This window comes from Spea bombifrons, chromosome 1 (genome assembly GCF_027358695.1).
Source record: "Spea bombifrons isolate aSpeBom1 chromosome 1, aSpeBom1.2.pri, whole genome shotgun sequence".
NCBI lineage: Eukaryota > Metazoa > Chordata > Amphibia > Anura > Pelobatidae > Spea > Spea bombifrons.
This window is the reverse complement of record NC_071087.1, coordinates 145,605,970-145,620,834: the sequence shown is the minus strand read 5'-3', so window position 1 is coordinate 145,620,834 and position 14,865 is coordinate 145,605,970. Positions and strand designations below refer to the sequence as shown.

Below are 14,865 nucleotides of genomic sequence, written 5' to 3'. Positions count from 1 at the left end.
TGAAGTTTTCAGCAACTTCACTCTCCGTGACTCCGTGAAGCGTGCACCGCGGGAAGACGGACACCTCCCGCTCCCACCGCAGGACTCCGGCAACAAGGTCAGTAAGGATAGGGGGTAGATATAGTGATAAGGGGCGGGGGGTAGATAGTGATAAGGGGCAGTTTTACAGTAGATTTTACTTATTTATGTGTGACTGTATGAGTCTCTGTGTGTGAGAGAGACTGCCTGAGTCTCTTTGTGTGAGAGAGACTGCCTAAGTCTCTGTGTGCGAGAGACTGCCTGAGTCTCTGTGTGAGAGAGAGACTGCCTGAGTCTCTGTGTGCATGTGTGAGAGAGAGACTGCCTGAGTCTCTGTGTGCATGTGAGAGAGAGAGAGACTGCCTGAGTCTCTGTGTGCGTGTGTGAGAGAGAGACTGCCTGAGTCTCTGTGTGCATGTGAGAGAGAGCGAGAGAGACTGCCTGAGTCTCTGTGTGCGTGTGTGAGAGAGAGACTGCCTGAGTCTCTGTGTGTATGTGTGAGAGAGAGAGAGACTGCCTGAGTCTCTGTGTGCATGTGTGAGAAAGAGACTGCCTGAGTCTCTGTGTGAGAAAGACTGCCTGAGTCTGTGTGTGTGTGTGACTGCCTGAGTCTGTTTGTGTGTGTGTGTGTGTGAGACTGCCTGAGTCTATGTGTATGTGAGAGAGACTACCTGTGTGAGTGTACGAGAGACTGCCTGTGTCTCTGTGCGAGAGAGACTGCCTGTGTCTCTGTGTGTGTGAGAGAGACTGCCTGAGTATCTGTGTGTGTGAGAGAGACTGCCTGAGTCTCTGTGTGTGTGTGAGAGAGACTCCCTGAGTCTGTGTGTGTGACTGCCTGAGTCTGTGTGTGTGAGAGAGACTGCCTGAGTCTGTGTGTGTGTGTGTGTGAGAGAGACTGCCTGAGTCTGTGTGTGTGTGTGTGTGTGAGAGAGAGAGACTGCCTGAGTCTGTGTGTGTGACAGACTACCTGAGTCTGTGTGTGAGAGACTTCCTGAGTCTGTGTGAGACTGTCTGAGTCTGTGTGTGTGAGAGAGAGACTGCCTGAGTCTGTGTGTGTGTGTGAGAGAGACTGCCTGAGTCCACAATCGGCTTTCCAATTGAAAGATGTTTAATGTGGTTAAGGTAAGTGCTCGGGAAAGATCCTTCTCTAACCTGGTGCCACAGAGTTGGAAGAGCCCAGTGACAGTATGCTTCACACCAATCCAGCAGACACTTGGCATTGTGCATAGTGATCTTTGGCTTGTGTGTAGCCGCCTGGCCATAGAAATCGTAGACCAGGGCAGATCCGGCGGCAAAGGTGGCGTTCTTTGACAATGCAACATTCAAGGATAATATATACATACATATATTACTTAAGAATTATTCTTTATTTGGTATCAATCACCATTGTCTGTGATTCTAATTCAAACTTTGATAATACATTTCATATTAACATCAGATCTGGGTTTATTCTAATCATTTTATTGTAGCAGCATGAAGAAAGCTTGTGGCTTTTAATTTGTGCTGGAGTCTCGGTTTGTATTTATTCAACAAAGAGAATACATTATCTCACAGTTTAAACATTGACACAAAGTGTACCTTTTACTAACCAAATAACTACATAGGAACAATAAATAGCCCGTATGCAAATTATGCATCACCTGAACATATGGGTTTTATTCACTAAACAGTGAGTTGATTAAATGTAACATTACACGCTGCTCCATTAAGTGTACATTATGAAGATGCCAACTCAAACTTTTAGACATGCAGTGCTTGGACTGTTCATTAAATGGAAAGTTGCTGTTTCAGCTTCTTGATTTCATCATACATTATGGAGATTAAACCACACTGGGCTGGCCCTATATAATGTATTGTTAAACTAGTGACAATATATATCTAGTTATCTGGTGGACACTGTTCACTATGGTATGAACCTTTAGTTTATGTGTGACCTGGATGCAAGACAGGACCATGTTAAGGTTGCCTCATTTTTCCAGAGAGAGAGAAATGAGAATCAAGAAAGAAAAGAGAGAAAGGAGATGGGAGAAAAACTAGGCAAGATATGAAATGGTAGGGGAGAAAAGGAAACTAAGAAAATAGATAAAAAAAGAGAAGAGAGAAATGGAAAGGAAAGAGAAAAGGGGAGAGGAGAGACACAGAGAGTTAAAGCTAGAGAATACAAAGGAGAGAAAATTGAAAAGAATGAAGAAAGGAGAGACATAGAGCAAGAAGGAGAAATGGCAAGGAGAGAAGAGTGAAAAAAAGAGAAGGATTGAAGGGAGAGAAAAGAGGAATGATGGAAGGAAGGAGTAAAAAGAGTTGACAAGAACAGAAGGAGAGGAAAGAAGTGAGAAATGAGAAAGAGGAAACCAGTGCAACTGGCTGAGAGTGTTCACAACAAAAATAGTCCAGCCCTCACCCACGTGTCAGTGCAATCATGGCCCATCAACTCTCTTCAACAGCGATGCTGAACATCATATATCTCCCTCTATATGGACCAACATGGCCACAAGCCCAGCATTTCCCCTTAACACTGGGATCTAAGATCTACCTCCTCGCTCCAGGACTGTCCAGCTCTAGCACACACTAGCAATAAATGGTGTAATCTAGCCAAATAATTTCATCAGCACATACATACATACATCATACCTCCAAAGTGTCCCTCTTTAGGCCCTAAACCCCGCATTCCTCTCTTCTACCCCAGGGTCCCTTTTTTCTATTATGTCAGAATGTTTGCTGGGTGTGAGTGTATTCTATTGTTCTACAGCCATAAAAGTTACAGTATGGTGTATAGAAACAGCAGACATGTGTTTGGAAATTAAATTGTGTAAATAAATTACTTCTTCTACTTAAATGCCTCATTTTGTCATAAATAACTATGCAGAGGTCACAAAGTCTTGGTAAAGCCCCGCCCCAGCCCCACCTCTAACCACACCCCTGAAACCAAAGTGTCCCTCTTTGGCCATTTAAAATGTTGGGAGACACATGTCAGTCACATACAGTTCACTTGAATAGATATTCGCCTACTAGTAAATTACAGCAGTGCCTCACATATGCTGGAGAGGCATATAATCCATTAAGTATGCTACTCTGATTTTCCCTGTAAATTAACATGGCTGGAAAGGCTTCTGGTTCAGGAGTCACGAGCGGGTGCTGTAATATAACTATATTACTAAAGAAAAGAAAAAGTTAAGGGCGATGAACGTTTTAGAGAAAGTTTGGCCGCATTCGCTTGCCGTACTCCGATGACGTCAGCGACAGAAGTGACGCGCCCGGCTTCGTCATCAGCGCAGGCCGGCTAGTTGGCAGTGCTGGAGGCTGTGTGCCCGTAGTATGGTAAGTGAGGAAATAACAGCTGTGTGTCAGTGTGCTCGATGTTCGGCTCCGCTCGCTGCTCACACCCGTTCTTGGCTCTCGTAGGCCCGGCGGAGAGGCTGAAAGGCTGCGGGTTGTGATAGCGTTCCGTGGAGCCACGTCCCGGGTCTGAACACCAGATGAGGTTATAGAGGTGTGGAGTTCGGGAGCCATGGAGGAGAAGTACAGCAGCAATGTGATGAGTAGCAGCAGGCTGGGGCCGGTGGGAGCCCCGGAGTCCAGGTACACAGCATACACGTATTTATCAGAACGGACTGTAATGAAGGCTGGCAGCCCGGTTGGGGCATTAACACTCTACTGAACTTCCATCAGCAGTACTGCTAATTCACTTCCTGAATGTACTCCTTTGGGAAGGACCCCCAGATCCCCCCCCCCCAGTATAACTATACAGATGGTGTATAAAAAGATGTGCATACGTTTCCTTAGATAAACCACTTTGTTTCTCTGGCTTAGCGATATTACAGAGGGTGACATCCCTGCAAACCTTTGACCCGTAAGTTCCACTGAAAGCTAATATCCAGTTAATGATTTTCTCATTTGCTTATATTAAGATGTTAATTCAGATAAGAGGTTACCCGCCATAAAGCCGCAGTATATCTGGGGTTCCTATCCCCCATGCAGTTGATTTATCAGACATGTCGTATGAGCTAATCTATGTTTCTTCTCTTACAGGTTGACGAGATACATCGTACTTCTCTGCTTTACCAAGTTCCTAAAAGCTATTGGGATCTTTGAGTCGTATGACCTCCTAAAAGTCGTTCACATTGTACAGTTCATTTTTATATTAAAACTCGGGTGAGTACGTTAAAGATCCGCCGTTTAATTGTGTTTCATATTGATTGTGTTTGCTGTCGTGTGAAATCCGGACCTTTGAGTGCCAGAGAGGTGGTGAAAGTCAGGGAAAGTAAAGTCTTTTCACCTTTTTTTTGAGATTATAACAATAAAAAGACTGTGAATAAATCAGTCGGTTTACTAAGTAAACTTTTTGTCTCTTCAACCCTTCTGAGTCTTATGTGCCAGAACGTTCTTTGTGTTTTGGGTACTGTGCTGAATTCGTAAACGGGTATGTCATCTGTGACATCCATTCTTTTCTCAGTTAAATATAAGGGTGTATTCACTAAATGCATTGTCTGTATAGTTGTGGTTTAACTCGCTTTGCTATTCATTCTGAAGGGCCAGCACTGGTTTTTCCATCCAGTAGGTCTTAGCTGGCCCTGTAAAATGCATAGCTTAATGTAAAGAGACTTTAAGAGCCTTCACTGATTACTCTATACATTATACAGGGCCAGCGAAGCTCTTCCGGTGGCAGAAACTCACTGGAGGTTGGCTCTTCATAATGTATAGTGAAGTCGTGCAGCTGTAACTTCCCTGTAAACTATCCCTTAGTGAATAAACCCATAGACATTTATAGTGTTAGTGGGCACTAGCTCGCTAGAGAACGGTCTTTGAATTTATTTTGCATAATTGACGTTCATCTTTGGAGCGTCTCAGAATTGATCTTAATATAAACCTCATGTTAAAATGAATATATTTAAGGATACAGACTAAATGTGAGCTCCATTCAATAACTGTATGTGATGGATTGAGCAATACATATATTTTAATCTCTACAGGTCTGCATTTTTTATGGTTTTGTTTCAAAAGCCGTTTTCCTCTGGAAAGGCCATTACAAGGCGCCAGGTAAAGAGATCTTTCACATTAATACATACGCATGTCTTAAAAATCTTAGTGTCTTAAGATCACTCACTGTGCATCTGCTTTATTTGCAGTGGATCAGTATTGTAAAACATGCCCTGGTTAGCTGCATTATCTCACTCCTCTGGTTCTTTGGCCTCACACTTTGTGGACCTCTAAGGTAAAGTATCTTATTATTTTATGTCAACCTATTTTCGTTTTCCTAAATCATAGCAAAAGTTGGGTAAATATATTGAAAGACTCATTTCTCCATCCTCGCTATCCCCTAAGATGTAAATAGTAAACTCTTCACAGCATTGGGTTCCGTGTACATTTTTCAAAAAGTTTCTATGCCATCTGCATTAGTGGTCTTAGGTAATTGGGGTGGGCTCGCTAAGAGATTAAAAGTTGTAACTTTATTCTATGTAGCCCCATATAAAACGGATAAGACGGTAGAGAGAGAAAAACATAGTTTAGCTTCCACCTTTATTGAGTTAGAAAGTGTTGTCCATAGTTACGTGAGCAGTAAAACATCATTGTTTGAAACATCTTCTTGGTGGTCCCTGCACTGATTATTGGCATGTTTTGTTTTCAGGACCTGCTTGCTTTTTGAGCATAGTGATATTGTTATAGTTTCTTTGCTTACTGTCCTCTTCACCGGATCCGGCGGAGGACCCTCAAAGGTATGTCAGACTCCTATTGTTTATACATGTTAAAGGTGGCTTCGTGTGAATTCTAGCATTGTGATAGATGGATAGTTATGAGTGCAGATAACACTGTTATCTGCATGTGTAAAACTGGTACATGTAACAGGACAAAATGATCCATTTTTTATTCTGATTGAATCCCATTTAGTAGATGCTGTATTATATGCGATGTGTGATGGGATGATATACAGTTTCGTTCTCTAAACCTTTCTCATGCCTGTTCTCCAGACTCGAGGAGCAGCGTTTTTCATCATTGCCGTTATCTGTCTGTTGCTGTTTGATAATGATGATCTAATGGCCAAAATTGCTGAACACCGTATCTTTTTTTTTATTTTTTCTTCTCTAGCATGAATGTTGAAGATTGCAGGTTAACTAATGTGTAAATAGCAGAAGCGCTTCATTTTTAATTATGAGTCTCTATTGACTTGTGTGCATCTTCTTAAAACTTTTGGGAAAGCATATATATTCCAGTTTTTTACTTCAGCTACTGATGTCGTATAAATATGTAAAGCAGGGTGTTTCAGATATATTTTAATATGTGAAAAGAAATGTGCTTTTACAACAGATCATGTGTAATGTTCCTTAACCATTTGCACCAGCCGAAGGACATCATGACAGTGCTTTAACCCACTTCTTATACACAGCCTTCTCACTCTTGGGAGTCGCAGACCACAAGGTAAGATCCTCTGTGAAGCATGCGGTAGCTGAATGGAAGCAGAATGTCTCAAGTGGGGCAAAACAAGGCTTAATTCCAGGGGGGCATACTGTACATCCAAGACACCCATAGGCATACATATTATAGAAAAGTTTGACTGAGTATGGATAACATGAAACTCCCAACCATGCCTTTATTGGCTATTGAATTGGGACGTGACAGACTTTGATTAGACCATTTATATACCATGATTAGTTCTCATCATTGTGTTCCTTGCCTTACGCCGAATCTCTCAGCTGCATGAGAGAGAAGGGGATTTCATTAGCTTCGTATGTTTAGCCATGTGCTCCATGAACTCTTCATCACTGACGTAAAATAGTCATTCACAGAAAGCTGGGTATGTAACAGTCCCACGGAGTACATCTTCACTCATTTTCATGTACTTTAAATACACACTATAGTTCATAGTTCTGTATGGGCCATTAGCAGACTGTAGCCTACACAACACACATTCTGGTGTGTTGGCACAACCTGCCCATACACAGGGCCGGCCTTAGGGGTGTGGGACCTGTGCGGCCGCACAGGGTGCCATGGCAACAGGGGCGCCGTCCGGGACTTAAATTAAAACATTGTTTGTTTTTTTGTAACTTTATTTAACATCCTCCATGTTAAATAAAGTTAAAAAATTTTATTTAACATGGAGGATATTAAATAAAGTTAAGCAAAAAAAACCCCAGTGTTTTCAATTAAGTCCCGGGCAGGGGCGCCGAGCGGTTGCTCGTGAAGTTTTTAGCAACCGCTCGGCGCCCCTCACTCGCCTTGACTCCGTTGCGGTGCTGGCGTTTCGTGCTGAGCGCCGGAATTATTCTGGCGCTCAGCTGTGAAGCGTGCACCGCGGGAAGAAGGACGCCTCCCGCTCCCACCGCAGGACTCCGGCAACGAGGTAAGTAAGGATAGGGAGAGGGGGTAGATAGTAATAAGGGGCAGGGGGGGTAGATAGTGAGATGGGGGAGATTTTTTTTCCTTTTTTGGGGGATGGGGGGCGCCAGAGGAGTAGTCCGCACAGGGTGCCAGAACACTTAAGGCCGGCTCTGCCCATACATATCTGTTATACCTACATTTTACTAACCTTGTGATATATATAAATGATGAATACATCACTTATAAATGTTTTAAAGTGCTGGAGCACATGCTATTAATGTGCTGAACTGGACCTAGGCAGTTGCCTTGTGTACGTTTCACTCTGGTGGGGAACCTATTGTAATTCATTTTATTTATCTTATTACATATCTATATCTTTGTAGTTGTCTGATCTAATGATCTTTTTTTTGTTTGTTTTTTATACTTTTTATTTTGTATTTACAATGTTACTTGTACGTTATAAAGTAGTATCTATTAATCATCTGTTTTCTTGTTGGTTTCAGGGAGGAGTACTGTTGCTTGTGTTGGCTTTATGTTTCAATGTTGGTTTTCATACAGCTTCCAGGAAGCTCTCTTTAGATATTGGTGGAGCCAAGCGACTTCAGGCTTTGTCTCACCTTGTCTCTGTCATAATACTGTGCCCGTGGGTCATCGTTCTTACTGCGACTACTGAGGTAATTGAAGTATCTGTGGTTTACTTTATAAACCTATTTAATTCATAGATTAAGTTAGCAATGGCCATAGCAGGTCGCTATGCAAAGAAGGGGAGATATTGGGGAAGTACAAAGATAGTATATACATGTTAAAAGGTAAAGTTTGTCTTATGGTACACGGGCCTGCAATCCGTTAAAAGTGAGATGCTTTTCCGTTTGTTTAATTCTTGTATATTGTTTCATTTTACCTGGTGAAGAAATTAACAACCATAGAATGTAAAATGTTTCCTTTTTAAAACAATCTACCCCAACATAGCTGGACAAGTTGTTTTATTTTTTAAACGAGGTGAATTCTTAGAGTTCTTTATTGAATGCCACAAAAATGGGTTCCAGCTCTTTGTCAAAGCAAGTAACCCCCTGGCACCCAATGATATTAAGAACTGGCTGTTATATGTACAGTGCCGTTTTTGTTGACTTTTGTAATCATATTCGATGTCATGATATGTGCTTTATTTCAGAGTAAAGTAGAGTCCTGGTCGTCTCTGGTAATGCCTTTTATTACTGTTATTTTCTTCGTCATGATCCTGGATTTCTACGTGGAATCTGTCTGCTCAGTAAAGATGGAGCCATCTATGCGTGCTCGGTATGGATCCTTCCTTATTTTCATTAGTGCTCTCCTGTTGGGAAACTTCTGGACCCATCCAATAACAGATCAGCTCCGAGCGATGAATAAGCCTGCGCACCAGCAGAGCACTGAACACGTGCTGTCGGGAGGCGTAGTCGTGAGCTCCGTTTTCTTCATATTGTGTGAGTATGTCATCTAGGTGGGTAGGTGATCGCAAGATGAGAGCCGTGATGTTTGTGTGTGTCACATCTATGAAAGAAACATTATTAAAATGGTGTGTTCATGCACCTGCTACGCTTCTCACACAAAGTGCTGGTTTGTGCCAGTGGTACAGTAGTCTGCGAGATAGGTCTATATGCAATCAAGCAGGAAAGGATAGGTGTTTCCTCTTTGGGAAGGTAGAGGAGATCACTGGATTCCTGCTAACCTCACTAGGACATAAAATAACTGCCTCAGCTAGTGGTAAATGTATGGCTATATGTGACATATGTTGTATAAATCTGCTTCTAAATAAACTGTCCCTCTTGCAGCTGCAAACATCCTGTCATCATCTTCCAGGAAGGGTCAGAAGGGGACCTTGGTGGGTTACTCACCTGAAGGTACCCCGCTGTATAACTTCATGGGTGATGCCTTGCACAGCACCTCCCCCTCAATGCCCAGGTTTATTAAGGATTCCCTGAAACAAATCCTTGCAGAATATGACTCTAGACAGATCTTCTACTTCTTGTGCCTGAATCTGGTAAGTGCTTTGTATTTCATTTCCTTTGGTCTATTGGTTTTACCGTGTACTGCTCCATCAACCCAGATAATCTTTTTAAACGCAAACTGAAGGGATCACTGGCAATGAGGCTTTCGAGTGAGCAAACAGTTCCACCTTGTAGGCTGTAACTGCAGTGTAACAATTTCAAAAGACGCTCGGCAATAGGATAAATCAAGCCTTGAGTTAAAAAAAAAAAAAAAAAAAAAAACCCTGAGCGGGTTGAAACGTCGCCACGCATTAGCCCTGTCCATTTATTTGAATGTTTTACAAAATGTTAGTCATCTGGTGTAACAAGTCGATGTAAAGTTAACCTGTATATAGGAATGTAACAATAACATGGTGTTACAGCCAGGAAGTTCAATGTACAGAGAATGGTTCCTGTTAAATATAGTTACAGCAGCTTGGTACTAGAGCTGTCCTCTTTTTATTCTTCTTGGCAGATATTTATGGGTTAGGGCAGTCTTAGGAGAGTAAGAAGTTCTCGTTGGGTTAAGTTATACGCTTTTACACTAAAAGGTTCTCCATATATATATATATATATATATATATATCTATATCTTTATGTTATAGAAATAATTCTAAAATTATATCCTCTCTTTAGGCCTTCACGTTTGTAGAAATTTTCTATGGTGTGTGGACAAATAGTCTCGGTTTATTGTCCGACGGCTTCCACATGTTGTTTGACTGTTCTGCACTGGTGATGGGACTTATTGCTGCACTAATGACTCGATGGAAGGCGACGCGCATATTCTCTTATGGGTAAATCCGCTTAATTTAATACTGCTCATTTTTACTGGCAAGAAACACACTTCGGTTTCAGTTCTGTCAGTCTGTGGTTACGTTTTTTTTTGTATACGCAAGATAAATAATACAGGGAGATCTCTTAAATAATCTTTACAATGCCTTTAGATGTAACCAGTGAGAGACAACATACCTGTATAATTTCTATGTAACTTAAAAAGGAACAGAGGATAAATCCATTCATTTACCAACGCCAGTGTGATAAAATATACTTCCTGAAAAGAAGTGTTGTGGCTCGTTTAAATCGAGCCTTGTTTCAAGACAGAGAGTCTCCTGCCGTACGTGGAAATAAATTTATATAGAAGCAAACTCAATCACGTTATGCTTCCAATTGGGTTTCTAATTCCCATCATGCTCATCGAGCCTTTGGTGGCCAATTTTGTGGAGGCAAATGCCTGCATGGCTGAAGTTATTTGCTAAACCACCTGTTGGAGGTGACTAAAAAGCCTTTTTTCTCTCCTGGGTTGGGGCTGGTGAGTTACTACTGATGCATGGTTAACTATTCGAATCTCCCTATATTGTGCATAATGCAGGACTAAGCTCTGTGTTTTTGCAGAACAATTTTGCAGAACAATGTATATAAATTTGAGATAAAATCAGAAGTCATGCTCAGTGCAGGGAATTGGGCAAAATGTTATCGGGATAAAGTCTGAAACTTGGCAAACTAATCTCTTTTCAATTATTCTTGTTACCTAGGTATGGACGAGTCGAAATTCTTTCTGGATTTATCAATGGACTTTTTTTGATGGTGATCTCTTTTTTTGTGTTCATTGAAGCTGTGGCCAGAATATTTGACCCTCCAGATATCAATACAGATATGTTAACAGTAAGGCCAACATTATTATACATGGTTCTAGAAACAACCTTTGTCAAAAGAAGAATACGTGTGGGTTTATTTTCTGACATTGGAGTACCAGCATATTCTGTAGCAATTTACAATGAAGAGTACAAAACAATGAAATTAACAATAACATGAACATGCATAGGACATACTGGTACAGACAGAGAATATGGTCCAGGCTTTGTAAGCTTACAACATTAGGATGTTTAAGGGGAATGAGACAGGGGTGAGTGACTGCTTGGATGATAATTTGTTTGCAGTTAAGTATTTGAGTCTGTAGTCTGTAAAATGGTTGCCAGCAGTCGGCTCTGCTTCTGTTTTGAAACTGTGGATTTTAATGATGCTCACCCAGCCAAAGCACAGGTGCTAGCAAAGCTTCATGAAAGTTCTTCAGTATCTGAAGAACTATCTGTTGGCAACCCCAGCTCTAAGCTATAAACATGAGAATACTTCTTATTCAAGCTATAAATGTGTTCCACCAACCTCTTTGGGCTTTAACAGTTTAAATAATACATATACTGTACATTGTGTTTTTTTTATTCAACGCGTAGCTGGAATAATGCTTCTATCAATATAAAGCTGTTCTTTTGCCTTCCTCTTTATAGCCAGTTTCAGTTGGAGGACTTCTAGTGAACCTGGTTGGAATTTGTGCCTTTAGCCATGCCCACTCTCACGGGGCTTCTCGAGGAGGCTGTCCATCTCATGAACACGGACATTCTCATCATGGCCACGGACACAGCCATGGACATGGCCACGGACACTCGCACAGTGACCATGGACACACGCACAACCATAACCATGGACACTCTCATGGGTCTTCAGGAGGAGGCATGAATGCCAATATGAGAGGCAAGTTCAGTTCCACCTAAGCTTTACTGTGATGGTACATAAGGATCCTAAGCCTATCACACTATTTAAGGACAGATTCTTGCATTCGGTTCAGAGTGTAATGGAAAGCGAGTTTGGCAAATAGTTATGAAAAATAAAAATATGGCAGCACTGATCATTTTTGACCATGATACAATATTAATTGGGAGTCAATGAAACAATTATTTTTACATTTCTTGTCTTTTCTGAATGTTTTTATTTAATTTACAGTACAGACTGTGCAGTCATAAGAAGTACAATAGTTTATGTAGACATTATGATTCTGTTAAAAGCAAAAGTGCAATAAGCAGAAGGATAGTTTAAATATAACCCCGTGAGCCCACCTACATACACCTAATGGGTAAACTAAGATCTGACCTCCTGACATGAACAGAACAAGTAACAGTTTCTTTAACAGAACTTTGCAGTACTGGACTCCTACGCTTACCACTATCTTCTCCCTTTTCCTATGTTATATTTTGCTTTGATTGTTCCTGTAACAGAACAGCGTTATCAAAAGGGGATGACATGAAATGTATGGCAACTTTTATCGTATACCATGTATTCGGATTCCGCTCAACATTTGGCACCTTGTGATTATCTTATTACACCTGCATGACTCCTTACCTGTGAAATGCAAATAAACCTGAGCATATGTACATGTGTGACATGATCACCACGAGAATAAAGCTCACAATAGTAGAAACTATCGCATCAAGAATGTGACTGCAGTTTTAATTATATCCACATTAGTACTGCAAAAGTAATTGTAATCTTATTGAGCGCCACAGTTTTTGTTCATTTTGTTTAGTTAATTACAGTAAAATGTTTTATTTTGCTGTAGGTGTCTTCTTACACGTGCTGGCAGACACTCTCGGGAGTGTGGGAGTCATTGTATCCACTATACTGATTAAACAGTTTGGCTGGCTGATCGCTGACCCTCTGTGTTCGCTTTTCATTGCCACCCTAATATTTGGCAGCGTTATCCCTCTTCTCAAGGATTCGTGTGAAGTGATTCTCCTCAGGATACCTCCAGAGACCGAGAAAGGGATAAGCATTGCTCTTGAAAAGGTTGGAATTAACTGTATGGTGAAATTGACTGGGCTTATATTTGGAAGATAGATCCCGTACACACGTTACTTACTTTGGCAAAGGGTATTTCAGGGAGACAGTACCCTCTAATGTTACATTTCTTTAACGCAACAATATTGTTAGAATAAACTCATAATCCACATTGTAGAATTTAGTAGAAACACATACTACTGGAATGGCATCACTGAGAAAGAACTGCTGTAATCAAGCTGAGCTGGAGTAACTCATTGCCCTAGTCCAAGAATATTCTGGGAGATGACGCTTATGGTTGCTACAGCGTCATCCCACTGGCTTGTTCAGATAAACTATTATACAGGAGGTGGTTGTGCTGGAACCATATGGTTCCTTTTAAAAAGTGCTAAATAATAATATGGGCATGCAGATAAAAAATTGTGAAATTGAATAATTTTTGACTGAATATTTCAGGAGTGGGATTTGGGGAAAATATTTCTCCCTTGGCTCACTTACTTTGAAACCCAGCCCTCCGAGACTGCTGACACTGCAGGTTTTAAGGACAACACGCAGGTTAATTGATTACAGGATTCCCACATTTTCTGCCGGGTTTGCAGACTTGGGATGGACACCCCTGAATCAACTGTCTCTGAATTAATTCCCAATCGTTCATGCTACTTCTCCACCAAGCATGAAAAGTTGCTTTTATGAGATATGAAAAACAAGTCTTTCTAATGTGAGACTATAGTGACAGCACCCTGAACAAAAGGTCATTTATTGAAATGTGTATTTTGACTTTCAGATTTCTAATATCGATGGCGTGATTTCCTACCGGGATCCACATTTTTGGCGCCATTCTGCCTCTGTTGTTGCAGGAACAATACATGTGCAGGTGATGTCAGAGGTAGTGGAACAAAGGATTATACAGCAGGTACGGTAGTATCCGGCAGTCTTTTGCTGCGACTTTATACCCGTTCAATAGCTTTGCCATAAGATAATTTTAAGAGGTTTATTTACTGTGCCAAATTCCTAGAACTTGTTGAGTCTTTAATGTTGATTACTTTTTTTTCATTATTATTAGGTGACATCAGTACTTAAGGATGCAGGCGTCAGTAACCTCACTGTCCAAGTGGAGAAAGAAGCTTATTTTCAGCATATGTCTGGTCTAAGTACAGGCTTTCAGGATGTCCTAGACATGACAATGCAGATGGACTCCTCCAAATATTATAAGGATGGGACCTACATCATGTGAATGAAGACCAGCATTTCCTCAGTATTCTTTCTTGTCAAGGGACAAAAAAGACTTGCATATAAATGTATAGAAAATATATATATATATGTTCTAAACCTGGATTTTATAGAACCTGTTTCGTCTGTCAAGACTGGATCGGAATGTTTCTATAATCCGATTATAAAACTCAGTCTATTCTTCGCTCATTTCTTATGTAATGGGGGCCTGTATCCGGTTGTATATCATGTTAATTCTAGGTATGGTTAATCTGTAAACCGGCACCTTTCTCCATTCCTGAGCTGTTTTGTATGATAACTGCCAAGGGACCTGTTTTTCAACAGAAAAGAGAGAAAAAAAAAAAACAGTTGAAAAAAATGTTTTAAATAAATTGCATTGTTTTAAGGGAATTTCAGTTTTACTTTTATAAAATACCTTTTCCTGTGTGCCTTTGGGAAGGGTTTGTAGTTTAATCACCAACTGGCTATTATCTAACTTGTTGTTTAATGACAAACTGGTTTCTCAGGATCTGATAAGAAGGCTAAAAAATGACAAAATGTTTCTTTAATCCAGAGGATTCTGTGGGTTTTCCACTTGAACTCTAATAGATGACTGAGATCAGCCGCTGTATTCTTGTTAGCCGATCCTAGTAAGTGTAACCTTCACAATAGCCCGGCTCACCTCTGAATAATTAATGCAATGCGGCGACGTGAA

At 40.9% G+C, this 14,865-nt stretch overlaps 1 protein-coding gene across 2 annotated transcripts; it reads left to right on the top strand.

Annotated features, from left to right (window-relative positions):
• The first annotated feature begins 3,252 nt into the window (after nucleotides 1-3,252).
• Nucleotides 3,253-14,561, top strand: SLC30A5 (solute carrier family 30 member 5). 2 transcript variants are annotated; one of them, XM_053457941.1, is made up of 17 exons: nucleotides 3,253-3,336; nucleotides 3,421-3,597; nucleotides 4,048-4,170; nucleotides 4,989-5,055; nucleotides 5,145-5,230; nucleotides 5,645-5,732; nucleotides 5,985-6,072; nucleotides 6,356-6,432; nucleotides 7,836-8,006; nucleotides 8,504-8,792; nucleotides 9,141-9,349; nucleotides 9,972-10,129; nucleotides 10,868-10,997; nucleotides 11,618-11,861; nucleotides 12,724-12,950; nucleotides 13,726-13,854; nucleotides 14,005-14,561. In XM_053457941.1, exons 2-17 carry the CDS (start codon nucleotides 3,527-3,529, stop codon nucleotides 14,173-14,175), a joined length of 2,328 nt encoding a protein of 775 aa, XP_053313916.1. In that variant the 5' UTR covers nucleotides 3,253-3,336; nucleotides 3,421-3,526; the 3' UTR covers nucleotides 14,176-14,561. The 2 variants fall into 2 exon arrangements, with proteins under 2 accessions (XP_053313916.1, XP_053313915.1); XM_053457940.1 differs by having other exon boundaries at nucleotides 3,272-3,597.
• Nucleotides 14,562-14,865: the final 304 nt, after the last annotated feature.

Bases quoted from the DNA above. Each gene is read 5' to 3' on its own strand.
- SLC30A5 (XM_053457941.1), top strand. From the start codon at position 3,527: ATGGAGGAGAAGTACAGCAGCAATGTGATGAGTAGCAGCAGGCTGGGG. The intron at 10,130-10,867 runs GTAAATCCGCTT...CTTGTTACCTAG, and splicing joins ACGCGCATATTCTCTTATGG to GTATGGACGAGTCGAAATTC. The intron at 12,951-13,725 runs GTTGGAATTAAC...TTTGACTTTCAG, and splicing joins TAAGCATTGCTCTTGAAAAG to ATTTCTAATATCGATGGCGT.